General features: G+C 47.7%; 1 protein-coding gene across 2 annotated transcripts in view; it reads right to left on the bottom strand.

Annotated features, from left to right (window-relative positions):
• The window catches only part of flna (filamin A, alpha (actin binding protein 280)), a 161,371-nt gene that overhangs the window by 28,368 nt on the left and 116,939 nt on the right, over window positions 1-16,064 (bottom strand). The window contains exons 31-36 of one of the 2 annotated variants that reach the window (XM_084332809.1): window positions 15,082-15,105; window positions 11,301-11,548; window positions 8,504-8,578; window positions 5,122-5,221; window positions 4,049-4,189; window positions 1,451-1,579 (exon numbers count right to left, since the gene is read on the bottom strand). In XM_084332809.1, the coding sequence (XP_084188935.1) occupies window positions 1,451-1,579; window positions 4,049-4,189; window positions 5,122-5,221; window positions 8,504-8,578; window positions 11,301-11,548; window positions 15,082-15,105 (717 nt within the window). The remainder of the gene's footprint in view (window positions 1-1,450; window positions 1,580-4,048; window positions 4,190-5,121; window positions 5,222-8,503; window positions 8,579-11,300; window positions 11,549-15,081; window positions 15,106-16,064) is intronic. The other variant, XM_084332810.1, reaches the window with a different exon arrangement.

Below are 16,064 nucleotides of genomic sequence, written 5' to 3'. Positions count from 1 at the left end.
CCAGAGAATATTTAGCCACAGAATCTCTACTTTCGTAGGTAAAACTCTGCTCATCAATCTATGCGCCTCATATTGTTTTCACAATTTATTACACTTGAATAATAATAAATAATAAAGTGTTTGGGTATAAAATGTATGAATTTACCAGGTGTAAAACGAATGGGTTTTTGTAGTTATGAGTGAAGTAAATATCCATATCCATTTATATTGTACATGTATCTTCATGTAATAGTGTATATAGTACAAGTGCAGGGCTTTCCCTAAACAATGATATGGGGGGGGGGGGGGGCAGCACACTAACACCACCATGTGGTTTAAATAAATAAATTGCAGTGAAAGCTTGGGGCTTAGAAACAGACGAATCATCGTCTAATACGTGACGCTCGTCCTCTGTTCCGCTGGGTGGTTTCGTGTTCACCATTAAACTATTGTGCACCTGGCGGCTGGGTGGCGCAGCGGACATCGCGCTCGTCACCAACGCAAGAGACACCGGGTTCGACTCCGGCTGTCAGCGTTGCCTCCGGCTTGGGCCGGCCGTCATACTGGCTCAATTGGCAGAGTCAGCGGGTGGAAGTCGATGGGTGGTAATCTGGACGTTGAGGACAGCGACTCCTACAGGTCGGTTGGGGAACGCCTGCACAGCAGAGACAGGAAATGGCGGGGGTAGTGTGAGCCTCCCCCACATGTTACACCTGGCCAATGAGAGTCCGCGCTGGCGGACAGGCTGCCTCCTCGTGTACCGGAGGGGACACGTGATGCAAGGCTTCTATCCTCCCTACAACCGGCCAGTGGGGGGCATATGCGAGCAACGTTCAAGACAGAGGAGGGGAGAATTGGCACAGCGGGTAATTGGGATGGGAGAAAAATAGAAAAAGTGGATAAAAAAAATATATATATATTGTGCACCGTATACACAATACTTAATGTATTGTACAACCTTATACACTGTACTGCCAATCATCTGCTGAAAATTATTGGTCAGCGTTGTAGAAAATGAGCTTAGCTTTCTGATGATACCCCACGTGGAGGGGTGCGAATAAGGGAAAACCAGAAGTGAAAAACATTTAGAATGAATGGCCGTGGACGAGGAAATGGAATTCTGGAGAGCTTTTTTTTTTTTGGCGCACGGTTTACCCGGATCTCTCTCAAAGAGCCATTTCTGAACGGATTTTTATAGAATTTGGACCTGTACTACATAAGACTTCCGGCTATGGATCGGCTATGGATAGTCAATCAGTTTTCCAGTGCAACCACTACAGAAAAATGTGAGTACACAAGTTCAACTCAAGTTCAGACCTCTGTTACTCTAGACTAAGAGAGAGACCAGGCTCATGTACTAAGTATAAAGATAAGCTTTGCAAAAAGAGTATGCAGTCCTCAAGTTCAAGTAAAAAAAAATTATGTGCGTGTGTGTATATATATGTGTGTGTGTGTGTGTGTGTCCTCCTACCCTCTCCGGCATCTTTAGTGTTGACGGTGAACACGGCAGGCTTGTTGACCATGCCGTGGATGAGGCCGGGGCCGTAGGCGCTGACGTTACCACTGTTCATGTAGTCCACGAAGAACTGCAGAGGACTCCCTGGAGGGGGGGGGGGGGGGGGGGGGAGAGGGAGAGAGAGAGAGAGGGAGAGAGAGAGAGAGACAAAAGTTCAGCCTGGGATTCTCGTCATGTTGGAAACCATCTGAAGTGGCCCACGGCACCTTTTGTGTCTCATGCAAAGAAAACTGTCCCGGAGAACTAACGTCTGCAGGACTGGAGAACTAACGTCTGCAGGACTGGAGAACTAACGTCTGCGGGACTGGAGAACTAACGTCTGCAGGACTGGAGAACTAACGTCTGCAGGACTGGAGAACTAACGTCTGCAGGACTGGAGAACTAACGTCTGCAGGACTGGAGAACTAACGTCTGCAGGACTGGAGAACTAAAGTCTGCAGGACTGGAGAACTAACGTCTGCAGGACTGGAGAACTAACGTCTGCAGGACTGGAGAACTAACGTCTGCGGGACTGGAGAACTAACGTCTGCAGGACTGGAGAACTAACGTCTGCAGGACTGGAGAACTAACGTCTGCAGGACTGGAGAACTAACGTCTGCGGGACTGGAGAACTAACGTCTGCAGGACCGGAGAACTAACGTCTGCAGGACCGGAGAACTAACGTCTGCGGGACTGGAGAACTAACGTCTGCGGGACTGGAGAACTAACGTCTGCGGGACTGGAGAACTAACGTCTGCAGGACCGGAGAACTAACGTCTGCAGGACCGGAGAACTAACGTCTGCAGGACCGGAGAACTAACGTCTGCGGGACCGGAGAACTAACATCTGCGGGACTGGAGAACTAACGTCTGCAGGACTGGAGAACTAACGTCTGCAGGACTGGAGAACTAACGTCTGCAGGACTGGAGAACTAACGTCTGCAGGACTGGAGAACTAACGTCTGCAGGACTGGAGAACTAACATCTGCAGGACTGGAGAACTAACGTCTGCAGGACTGGAGAACTAACGTCTGCAGGACTGGAGAACTAACGTCTGCGGGACTGGAGAACTAACGGCTGCGGGACTGGAGAACTAACGTCTGCGGGACTGGAGAACTAACGGCTGCGGGACTGGAGAACTAACGTCTGCAGGACAGGAGAACTAACGGCTGCGGGACTGGAGAACTAACGTCTGCGGGACTGGAGAACTAACGTCTGCAGGACTGGAGAACTAACGTCTGCAGGACTGGAGAACTAACGTCTGCAGGACCGGAGAACTAACATCTGCAGGACTGGAGAACTAACGTCTGCAGGACCGGAGAACTAACGTCTGCAGGACTGGAGAACTAACGTCTGCAGGACTGGAGAACTAACGTCTGCGGGACTGGAGAACTAACGTCTGCGGGACTGGAGAACTAACGTCTGCGGGACTGGAGAACTAACGTCTGCAGGACTGGAGAACTAACGTCTGCAGGACTGGGACTGGAGAACTAACGTCTGCAGGACTGGAGAACTAACGTCTGCGGGACTGGAGAACTAACGGCTGCAGGACTGGAGAACTAACGGCTGCAGGACTGGAGAACTAACGGCTGCAGGACTGGAGAACTAACGGCTGCAGGACTGGAGAACTAACGTCTGCGGGACTGGAGAACTAACGTCTGCAGGACTGGAGAACTAACGTCTGCAGGACTGGAGAACTAACGTCTGCAGGACTGGAGAACTAACGTCTGCAGGACTGGAGAACTAACGTCTGCGGGACTGGAGAACTAACGTCTGCAGGACTGGAGAACTAACGGCTGCAGGACTGGAGAACTAACGGCTGCAGGACTGGAGAACTAACGTCTGCAGGACTGGAGAACTAACGTCTGCAGGACCGGAGAACTAACGTCTGCGGGACTGGAGAACTAACGTCTGCAGGACTGGAGAACTAACGTCTGCAGGACTGGAGAACTAACGGCTGCAGGACTGGAGAACTAACGTCTGCAGGACTGGAGAACTAACGTCTGCAGGACCGGAGAACTAACGTCTGCAGGACCGGAGAACTAACGTCTGCAGGACTGGAGAACTAACGTCTGCAGGACTGGAGAACTAACGTCTGCAGGACCGGAGAACTAACGTCTGCAGGACTGGAGAACTAACGTCTGCGGGACTGGAGAACTAACGTCTGCGGGACTGGAGAACTAACGTCTGCGGGACCGGAGAACTATGAGGGCCGTCTGACCACTAAGTGTGTCCGACTCTTAACCATCACAACCTGCACGGACTACAATGTATGAAGTATATCCTGCCAGTTGGGACACAGACACTCACCTGCACCTTGTGTACACTGTTTATTTTTCTCATATTCAGATACAAATGTTTGCCTATATTTGTCATTCTACCATTACCCTGTCCATACCTGTACCTCCCCTCCCCCCATGCTGCTATGGGGATCCACAAAGAGCTCTCTCAAGCCCCGCCCTCATTTCCAGAGTAACATTTTGATTCATCATAAAAACAACAACATTAGCGCGACGGAGCCACGGAGATCTAGTTCCGTCTCGTCTCCGCGACGTCATCGATGACCACTTCCTACCGGGGATGTGGATGCCGTCGTACTTGATGTCCATCTCGTGCAGGCCGGCCTCGGTGGGCGCGTACTTCACCGTGACGGTGCCGTCCTTGTTGTCGGTGATGTCGGGCTTGGCCACCTGGCCTGATGGCATCCGGACATCACCTATGGGAGGAGGAGGAGGAGGAAGGAGGAATGAACCAGTCGGTGAGGCATGTCAAATAAACAAGAGGGTAAACTAGTAAACTCAGTACAATTTAAAAACAAAGGTGAAAACCCTTAATATTCTATAGATATTTTCAGAATAGCATTAGTTTATGTTATGTTTATGGAACAATAACAAAAGTGGGTGGACTCCAAGGATAGCCAAGATGAGAACCCCTCCCACCCCCTCTATGGGGGGCTAGCCAGGATGAGAACCCCTCCCACCCCCTCTATGGGGGGCTAGCCAAGATGAGAACCCCTCCCACCACCTCTATGGGGGGCTAGCCAAGATGAGAACCCCTCCCACCACCTCTATGGGGGGCTAGCCAAGATGAGAACCCCTCCCACCCCCTCTATGAGGAGCTAGCCAAGATGAGAACCCCTCCCACCCCCTCTATGGGGGGCTAGCCAAGATGAGAACCCCTCCCACCACCTCTATGGGGGGCTAGCCAAGATGAGAACCCCTCCCACCCCCTCTATGAGGAGCTAGCCAAGATGAGAACCCCTCCCACCCCCTCTATGGGGGGCTAGCCAAGATGAAAACCCCTCCCACCCACTAACATGAGCCAACATTTCTTCAGTTTTTTTTAAGTGTGTGTAGGTAGGTGTGCGGTGTGCGTAGGTGTGTTTGTGTAGGTGTGTGGTGTGTGTGTGTAGGTGTGCAGTGTGCGTAGGTGTGTGTGTGTGTGTGTGTGTAGGTGTGTTTATGTAAGTGTGCGGTGTGTGTGTGTAGGTGTGTGTGTGTGTGTAGGTGTGCAGTGTGTGTGTGTAGGTGTGCAGTGTGTGTGTGTGTGTAGGTGTGCAGTGTGCGTAGGTGTGCGTGTGTAGGTGTGCAGTGTGCGTAGGTGTGTGTGTGCGTAGGTGTGCAGGTGTGTGTGTGTGTGTGTACACACCAGTGATCTCTCCCTTCTGGATGGTGAAGGGGATGACCAAGTCGAACGGTCTCAGACCGGCCACGTCCAAACCATTCATGCCCATTGGGCCGTCTGTCGCCTATAGGAGACAAAGAGCACCGGTTAGAAACCCTCCCCCTCAAAACACGGAAGATGATACGAGCATCGGATATCAGGCCAATACTGGTCCAATACAAGGTACTGGGATTTATTCGAATATTTTTCCAATGAATACGTTTGCTGCTCAGTGACGTGATGGTCCTCCAGGCCTCTGTACTTCAGTATCCGAGTGAAAAGGTGATACAGGCGATCTAGGCGTTATCGACTAGTAGCAGATACTCATCACAGTGTCCTTTGGTTGGTCTTCTCCGACGGAGAGGCACAACAAACGCTGGCATCTGTACATTTTTAAGGCTCTTATTGGTAAGCCATCTGCTTATTTTGGAATGTTGGAACCTATGGAACCCGTTCTAGTGACTGGCTGGTCCTTAAGGCCCCCCCGAGTTTGCTCTGAACAGGGTAAATCCACATGTTGCTACGATGCCGCTCCATCTCATGGAATGAACTCCAGCGGTTGGTCCTCAACGCTTGAGATTCTCTCCTCTCTGTTGCAGAGTTTAAAACCTTGATCTCCAACCTTTGTCCATCAAGTTGTACATGTCTTCTTAACCCATTCATTGCCAACCACGAGTATAGTCGGGTTAACTCGCCATCGCTTCCGTGCCAATCACGGGTATAGTCAGGTTTTAATCGTTATTTATTTTATTAGCGATATCCATTCATTTTTCATCCATCCAGCCTGACGTTATCATTGGGAATGGGTCTGAGCTCGCAAAGGGCAAATACCGCCGCCTCCTGTATCTGATCGTCTCCCGGATGGTATTGCACTGGATTGGATTGGATTGGCTGGGACTGTGCATCAAAAAAATAAGTCCGGTCCAGGTTTTACTTCTCGGGCATGCAGCTGGATACTATTGCATCGAGTCCCCCCACTGGGAGCATCGTGGATTATGTGTTTTGGACTATGACGTTGGATCAATGTACGCGATCGATATTTGGAATGGCGATCAGGAATTGGATTAATCTTTTTGCATGACATCAGATGTGAGGTAAGGCCTTTATGTTACGAATCTTGGGGTAATCAGATGTTCCTATCACCGCCATCAGAGCGTGTGTGTGTGTGTGTGTTTGTGAGGTTTGTGCCGACCAAAGTACGGAGAAGCGATTTTTCAGACCCCGCTTCTCTTCGTGCATAAGGACACATATACTATCGATAATCTAGCGTTTATTTGAAAACGATTAATAAAATAAGCGACAAATGGCACGATACATTTAAGCTCGATTTGCTGGAGTTTATTGAGATGAGACAGAACGCTCTAGAAATATATTGATATTCATCACGGCATAAAATGGAAATGTATGTATGAAAAAATTATCTGTTTCGTGCATGTTGACTGGAAGCAACTCACTGACGATCACAGTGTTATTTAGATCTATTGCTATTATATTTGATATGTTTTAAGTACTCGCAAATACTGTAAGTCCTATTCTCCATTGGATATAGCGTTGGCACGGAAGGGCCATCAGCAGAGGGCGCTGTTGGCCCGGAATGAGTTAATTGATTTGTTATCCTTATTTTTGCCTCATCTTGTTGTTATGATTTTATATCCTGTGTGATTTTATATGCTTTTTTTTCTTTTGCTTATGTACACTCAACATGACTGTAAATAAAGGTTTGAAATGAAATGAAATGGTGACCGAGGGGGGTGGGGTGGGGGAGGGGCACCAATACAGGATGGAGTTTGATGAATGGGGAGGAGTCAACAACAAAAACAAGTAACACCAAGGCACCAACAATGAGATACAGATGGATGGACTTAATGAACACAGTGCTGAAAAAAGAGAGAGTATGGCATAAAGTTCCAAACACCACGAAGCAAGAGTGAGACGAGATGACGACGATGATGACCGTTGTCATGGTGATAATGACTGCGAGAGAGAGAGAGAAAGAATGAGATGAGGACACGGTGGTGAAGGAGTGAGCAAACATAGGTGGGCATGAAGGAACATGTAACAGAACCACACGGCCATTTTGATAAATGTGAAGCAGCTGACGTGCCCACATCGATGATTCTCAAAATGGCCGCCTTTCCAGCCTGCATGAGAAAGATTTGAACAGTGTGTGTGTGTGTGCGTGTGTGTGTGTGTGTAGTGCACTTGAGGAGTCCTGTACACACAACAGGGCTAGACGGACACATCGGTCAGATATAATCGTGTTTATATATTTGACATCGTTGTTATTTATTCGTGTGAAACAAAAATAAATGTTCTTGTTTAAGGTTAAAGTAATAAGCAATAATAATTTGCTTTAGTTTCTTTTCTAAATGAAAAACAATATTTACAAGAAGATTTAATATTAAGAAAATCTGTAGTCCGATTGGAGCCAAAGTCTTGGATCAGTAGAGCCCTGATGCACCAGCGTGTGGATATGTTATATATATGTTTATATTATAAAAGATGGATGTAGCTGGAAGGATGGACTGAAGATGGAAGGAAGGACTGAAGATGGAAGGATGGAGAGAGAGGAACAAAGAAACCCAGAGACGAAAACACCTGCAAACAAGACCCTGCAGCCACGTGACGTGATGGAGAGAGAGAGAGAGGAGGGGAAGAGGAGGGAGAGAGACACTGATGTGATGGAGAGAGAGAGAGAGAGAGAGAGAGAGGAGGGGAAGAGGGAGAGAGGCCCTGCAGCCAAAGACACTGACACTGGATGCAGCGTGATGGAGAGAGAGAGGAGGGGAAGAAACAGAGGAGGGGAAGAAACAGAGTGATGAGAGAGAGAGGAGAGAAAGAAACAAACTAAAATAGGAATAATTCTCAGGTTTGGTGAACGTACGGCTTTGGATGGAAAGGTAAACAAGATAAATGGATGAGAGAGACAGAGGGGAGGGAGAGGAGAGAGACAGATGGGAGGGAGAGAGGAGAGAGATAGGAGGGAGAGAGATAGGAGGGAGGGAGAGAGGAGAGAGAGAGGGGGAGGGAGAGAGAAGAGATGAGATAGATGGGAGGGAGGGAGGGAGAGAGGAGAGAGAGGCAGAGGGAGGGAGAGAGGAGAGAGAGACAGAGGGGATGGAGAGGAGAGAGAGAGGAGAGAGAGAGGGGAAAGATAGAGGGGATGGAGAGAGAGGAGGGAGAGCGGGGAGAGAGGAGGGTGAGAGAGGAGGGAGAGAGAGAGGAGAGATAGGAGAGAGAGAGGGGAGGAGGGAGATAGAGGAGAGTGTAAGAGAGAGAGTTAGGAGAGAGGAAGAGGGAGAGAGAAAGGAGGGAAAGAGAGAAGAGAGATGAGAGAGGGGGAGGAGGGAGGAGTATATATTGGTACCCAGGGTTGTTGGCTGTAGTACTGGGGCATTTGGCTCTGCTGCATGAGCTGATCTGAGGGAGCTCCTTCCAGTGCCTGGGGGGGGGGGGGGGGGGGGGGTAGAGGGAGAGATGGAGGTAGAGGGATAGATAGATGGATGGATGGAGAGGTAGAGGGATAGTTAGATGGATGGATGGAGAGGTAGAGGGATAGTTAGATGGATGGATGGAGAGGTAGATGGATAGTTAGATGGATGGATGGAGAGGTAGAGGGATAGTTAGAGGGATAGACGGAGAGGTAGGTGGATAGATAGAGAGGTAGATGGATAGAGGGAGAGGTAGAGGGATAGATAGATGGATGGATGGAGAGGTAGAGGGATAGATAGAGAGGTAGGTGGATAGAGGGAGAGGTAGAGGGATAGATGGAGAGGTAGAGGGATAGAGGGAGAGGGAGAGGTAGAGTGATAGATAGATGGATGGATGGAGAGGTAGAGGGATAGATGGAGAGGTAGAGGGATAGAGGGAGAGGTAGAGGGATAGATAGATGGATGGATGGAGAGGTAGAGGGATAGATGGAGAGATGGAGGTAGAGGGATAGATAGATGGATGGATGGAGAGGTAGAGGGATAGTTAGATGGATGGATGGAGAGGTAGAGGGATAGTTAGATGGATGGATGGAGAGGTAGATGGATAGTTAGATGGATGGATGGAGAGGTAGAGGGATAGTTAGAGGGATAGACGGAGAGGTAGGTGGATAGATAGAGAGGTAGATGGATAGAGGGAGAGGTAGAGGGATAGATAGATGGATGGATGGAGAGGTAGAGGGATAGATAGAGAGGTAGGTGGATAGAGGGAGAGGTAGAGGGATAGATGGAGAGGTAGAGGGATAGAGGGAGAGGGAGAGGTAGAGTGATAGATAGATGGATGGATGGAGAGGTAGAGGGATAGATGGAGAGGTAGAGGGATAGAGGGAGAGGTAGAGGGATAGATAGATGGATGGATGGAGAGGTAGAGGGATAGATGGAGAGGTAGAGGGATAGAGGGAGAGGTAGAGTGATAGATAGATGGATGGATGGAGAGGTAGAGGGATAGATGGAGAGGTAGAGGGATAGAGGGAGAGGTAGAGGGATAGATAGATGGATGGATGGAGAGGTAGAGGGATAGAGGGAGAGGTAGAGGGATAGATGGAGAGGTAGAGGGATAGAGGGATGGATGGATGGAGAGGTAGAGGGATAGATGGAGAGGTAGGGGGATAGATAGATGGATGGATGGAGAGGTAGAGGGATAGATGGAGAGGTAGAGGGATAGATAGATGGATGGAGGGATAGATAGATGGATGGATGGAGAGGTAGATGGATGGATGGAGAGGTAGAGGGATAGAGGGAGAGGTAGAGGGATAGATAGATGGATGGATGGAGAGGTAGAGGGATAGATGGAGAGGTAGATGGATAGATGGAGAGGTAGGGGGATAGATAGATGGATGGATGGAGAGGTAGAGGGATAGATGGAGAGGTAGAGGGATAGATAGATGGATGGAGGGATAGATAGATGGATGGATGGAGAGGTAGATGGATGGATGGAGAGGTAGAGGGATAGATGGAGAGGTAGATGGATAGGTAGATGGATAGATAGAGAGGTAGGTGGATAGATGGAGAGGTGGGGGGGGGGGGGGGGTGTGGGTAGATGGGGGGAGGTCACAGGGGGGTATTAAGGGTGATGGGGTAAAGGATGGGGGGGTGAGAAGGAAGCCAGGAGGTAAAAGGGGCGGGAGGTAATAAGACAGTGGTTAGCATCACATTATCGGTCACATCCAGGAGCCAATCAGGAAGCTGCTGCAAAGAGAAAGAGCAGAGGCTCATTGATTATCCAGTAACTCATTCTCTAACACACACACACAAAAATGATCTCATCATCAAATGTAAATAAAGTACTAATCATATTGCTGCACACACATTATTTATTTTTTATAATTCTTTTTTCTCCCCTCTTTTTCCGTATTTTTCTCCCATCCCAATGTTAGTCGTTATGCCAATTCCCTTCCTGGTCGTTGCGCTCTTGCCCCCTACTGTGGTCTGGGAGGGTGAAGAAGACTACCACACGCTTCCTCCGATACATGCGGAGTCAACCAACCGCTTCTTTTCACCCGACAGCGAGGACTCTCACTGGGGGAGCGTACCGCGTGGGAGGATCACACTACCTCCCCCAGTTCCCTTCCTCGCTGAGCAGGCGCCCCGACCGAACTGTAGGAGTCGCTGTTTTACAACGACCAGGATACACAACCCCACCGGCTTCCCACCCGCTAACACTGCCAATTGTGTCAGTATGGACGACCGACCAAGCCGGAGGTACCGCTGACAGCTGGATTCGATCCCAGTGTCTCTGCGGTGGTAGGCGAGCGCTTAGTCCGCTGCGCTACCCAGCTGCCCACTGCACACACATTCTAATGCCACACACATTCTAATAATAGATCAAATTTTTATAGCGCCTTTCATGAAACCCAAGGTCGCTTCACAATCACAACAAAAAATAGGGCTAGAGAAGTAGGGGGGGGGGAAGGGGGGGGGGGTGAGGGCAGGTAAGGGATAATGAACCTAATCTAGTCTAAACTAACTAACGGGGAAAAGCCTTGGTGAAGAGGTGTGTTATGAGAGCAGTTTTGAAGGGTTGGGGCGTTGCGGATTTCAGGGATTACGGATTTCAGTAATGCCACACACAGAAGGCAGCAGCTACAGCCACTGAAGAGGTCCTAGAGAGGTAAGTCCCAGTGAGGTCTGGGTGGTGGCGTCTGGTAAAGTGCGTCACAAGGGCGAGCTCCTCACCGTGACCTGGAAGGGGCTGTTGGGGATGTGCTCCCCCCCGAAGCGGACGCAGATGCAGTACTCGCCGGGCTGCGGCGCCGTGTAGAAGATGTCGAACGTCCCGTCCTCGTTCTCCACCACGTCCACGTCCAGCTCCGCCCCCTCCGGCGTGCACACGCTGCACGTCACCTTGCCCTTGCCGGCCGCCTTGGCGTCCACCGTGATCACCGTCTGCTCGCCGATCTGGATGGTGGGACCCACGCCGGCACCTGAGGAGGAGAGAGGAGGAGAGGAGAGGGGAGGGGAGAGAGGAGAGGGGAGAGGAGAGGAGAGGAGAGAGGGGAGGGGAGGAGGAGAGGAGCAGAGGAGAGCAGATGAGAGAGGAGGAGAGGGGAGAGCAGAGGAGAGGAGAGGAGGAGCAGAGGGGAGAGGAGCAGAGCAGATGAGAGGAGGAGAGGGGAGAGCAGAGGAGAGGGGAGAGGAGAGGAGGAGCAGAGGGGAGAGGAGCAGAGGGGAGAGGAGCAGAGAGAAGAGGAGCAGAGCAGATGAGAGGAGGAGAGGGGAGAGGAGGAGCAGAGGAGAGCAGATGAGAGAGGAGGAGGAGCAGAGGGGAGAAAAACAAAGTCAGAAACTGAGTCAATTATATACTTGGGTTCCTTAAAAAAAGTATCATGGCAGTTCAATGGCAATTTCAGTGTGATCATAGTACTGTCCAGTGTATACATTATTTACTGTGTCCACTCCAGTGTATACATTATTTACTGTGTCCAGTGTATACATTATTTACTGAGTCCACTCCAGTGTATACATTATTTACAGTGTCCACTCCAGTGTATACATTATTTACTGTGTCCACTCCAGTGTATACATTATATACTGTGTCCACTCCAGTGTATACATTATTTACCGTGTCCACTCCAGTGTATACATTATTTACTGTGTCCAGTGTATACATTATTTACTGTGTCCAGTGTATATATTATTTACTGTGTCCACTCCAGTGTATACATTATTTACTGTGTCCAGTGTATACATTATTTACTGTGTCCACTCCAGTGTATACATTATTTACTGTGTCCAGTGTATACATTATTTACTGTGTCCAGTGTATACATTATTTACTGTGTCCAGTGTATACATTATTTACTGTGTCCAGTGTATACATTATATACTGTGTCCACTCCAGTGTATACATTATTTACCGTGTCCACTCCAGTGAATACATTATTTACTGTGTCCAGTGTATACATTATATACTGTGTCCACTCCAGTGTATACATTATTTACTGTGTCCAGTGTATACATTATTTACTGTGTCCAGTGTATACATTATTTACTGTGTCCACTCCAGTGTATACATTATTTACTGTGTCCAGTGTATACATTATTTACTGTGTCCACTCCAGTGTATACATTATTTACTGTGTCCACTCCAGTGTATACATTATTTACTGTGTCCAGTGTATACATTATTTACTGTGTCCACTCCAGTGTATACATTATTTACTGTGTCCAGTGTATACATTATTTACTGTGTCCACTCCAGTGTATACATTATTTACTGTGTCCAGTGTATACATTATTTACTGTGTCCAGTGTATACATTTACTGTGTCCAGTGTATACATTATTTACTGTGTCCACTCCAGTGTATACATTATTTACTGTGTCCACTCCAGTGAATACATTATTTACTGTGTCCAGTGTATACATTATTTACTGTGTCCACTCCAGTGTATACATTATTTACCGTGTCCACTCCAGTGTATACATTATTTACTGTGTCCAGTGTATACATTATTTACTGTGTCCAGTGTATACATTATTTACTGTGTCCAGTGTATACATTATTTACTGTGTCCACTCCAGTGTATACATTATTTACTGTGTCCACTCCAGTGTATACATTATTTACTGTGTCCAGTGTATACATTATTTACTGTGTCCACTCCAGTGTATACATTATTTACTGTGTCCAGTGTATACATTATTTACTGTGTCCACTCCAGTGTATACATTATTTACTGTGTCCAGTGTATACATTATTTACTGTGTCCAGTGTATACATTATTTACTGTGTCCAGTGTATACATTATTTACTGTGTCCAGTGTATACATTATTTACTGTGTCCACTCCAGTGTATACATTATTTACTGTGTCCACTCCAGTGAATACATTATTTACTGTGTCCAGTGTATACATTATTTACTGTGTCCACTCCAGTGTATACATTATTTACTGAGTCCAGTGTATACATTATTTACTGAGTCCAGTGTATACATTATTTACTGAGTCCAGTGTATACATTATTTACTGTGTCCAGTGTATACATTATTTACGGTGTACTGGCAGTTTTATTTGATATTGTCAGAAAGGGGCGGGACTAGATGAAAAGGGGCGGGACTAGATGAGCTTCCTTCTCCAACTCACCCTCGTTAAGTTTTTCTACGGATGAAGACAGACTCGTTTGTTTGCGTTTACATTTAGTCTTTACTGTGATTTGTATGTTTGTTGTGTTGGAGATAAATAAAGATCAAATAGTCATGAATCACCACGTGGTGCAACCTTTGCACTTATAATAATAATAATAACACCTCTGTATTATTCAATTTAACCCATGATACCAACAGTAATCTCACAGTATTTCCATCATCTTTTGGTCACAACCATGACTTAACGTTTTATTAAATGCCATGACACTTTTTTTTTTAAAGGGTTCAGGTATACACCGGCATGCAGTCTCTCTCTCTCTCTCTCTCTCTCTCTCTCTCTCTCACACACTCTCTCTCTCTCTCGCTCACACTCTCTCGCTCACACTCCTTTCACCCTCACCTTCACCCTCTCTCACACACACACACTCCACCACCATGCACATTCGGCAAACGCGAGACCAGGTTTTAGAGTATGGTGAGGTCCAGTCATGTTATTATCAGCTAGGTTATTACTACCAGTACAGGATAAAACAGTTATTATCACACAGTTTCCATCTAGTAGTGCTCCAAGCGCCGTTAGCCAGAATGCCATTCCAACACGCCACCATGCCGGTTAGTCCGTTAGTCCGTCAGACGACACGGAAAAAGAGACAGAATGTAAGAAAACTAATTGTAGAAGAGATGAATATTAAAAGGGACACTTAACATATTTCTTTTTAAACATTGCCGATTTATTTTGCACATAATCTCACACATCCCAAAACTCTGGTTTTGTACACTTTATTTAGTTTGACAGTTATCAAAGAGTAAATTAGTTTGACTATGGCCACCGATGAGGTAGCAATACCTTGTCTTATAGGGACTGCTACCTTATCATTTCATTGAGCCGTAATTAACACAAAGCAAGGACTCAATGCCCCTGATGACATCACTGGTGGCCACATGCATTTACTCTCAATAACCGTCCAAACTAAATTAATGTGTGCAAAACTGTTTTTGGGCGTGTGTGAGTGAGATTATGTGCAAAAATAAATCAGCGTTTTTTTTGATGAAGTGGCCCTTTAAGAGAAGACAAGGTAGAGAGAGAGAGAGAAGAGAAGACAAGGTAGAGAGAGAGGTAGAGGGAGAGAGGTAGAGAAGGAGAGGGAGAGAGGTAGAGAAAGAGAGGGAGGGAGATAGAGGGAGAGGTCGAGAGAGAGAAATAGAAATCCCGTTCAGAGCTGGTGCCACCATCCTTCATGCAGATCTACAGAAGTCTATCAGCAGGCTTAAATCAGGAGGCTTAAATCAGCAGGCTTAAATCAGGAGGCTTAAATCAGCAGGCTTAAATCAGCAGGCTTAAATCAGGAGGCTTAAATCAGCAGGCTTACCCAGACCGTGACCACCGATTGAGACTGAGGGAAGGTGAGAAGCAGGGCGGAAAGGTGACAAATAAAAAGAGACAAAGTCAGGTGTGGTGGAGGGTGGAGGTGACCGTGCTCCGGATAAACCGTGACGGAGGGGGAGTGAAGCAGGGAGGAGGGGGGGGGGGTGTAGACGGAGAGGGGGGGGGGGGGGGTGGAGCACAGCGTGAGGAACACAACAGACCAAATGACAAGTAACAAGTGCCCATACTGGGGGGGGGGGGGGGGGTCTGAGGTCGGAGCTCCCGTGAGCGGGAGAACAAAAGGCTCTAAATTAAGGTGTGAAAACGTCCTCATGTCGGCTGAGAGGATTTTTCATAAATGCCGAAAATGTTGCGCGATTGAGAATTAGGATTTCTAGTGCTTTGAAATGTTCTCCATCTGTTTCCTTATTTGCTAAATGTAATATGACTTGTAAATGGGTTAATTATTGTTAACTTTTCTGGCTGTATAATTTCCCCCTTGCCGTCTACAGAACTACACGTAGGGGAGGGGCTCATTATGACATACGCCTCCTTCCCTCGCTGAGCAGGCGCCCCGACCGAACTGTAGGAGTCGCTGTTTACAACGCCCAGGACGCACCCACCAGCTTTCCCACCCCTAACACTGCCAATTGTGTTAGTATGAGCGACCAGCCAAGCTGGTAGCAACGCCGAGAGCTGGGCTCGAACCCAGCGTCTCCAGCGTTGGTGGCGAGCGCCTTGCCCACTACACCACCTAGCCGCCCCATAAAATGCAACGTTGTTGTTTTCCTGTCGTGTAACCTTAGCTTAAATGTGTCAAGACAGGGGGTAAAATTAGTCATTATACATGACTCAAGAGAAATGGTTCTGGTTTCTTTGAAGCCCCGTAGCTCAGAAAAGAGTTGTGTGTTATTATAAGCATGATTCATAAGACATAGATTGAAAAGGATCTGCCCGAGTTGTACAAGTGATGGCTTATTTTGAAGG

Source organism: Notolepis coatsorum (genome assembly GCF_963971535.1).
Source record: "Notolepis coatsorum genome assembly, chromosome: 17".
NCBI lineage: Eukaryota > Metazoa > Chordata > Actinopteri > Aulopiformes > Paralepididae > Notolepis > Notolepis coatsorum.
Note: the sequence above shows the minus strand (reverse complement) of the source record. Positions and strands in the feature narration are given on the sequence as shown.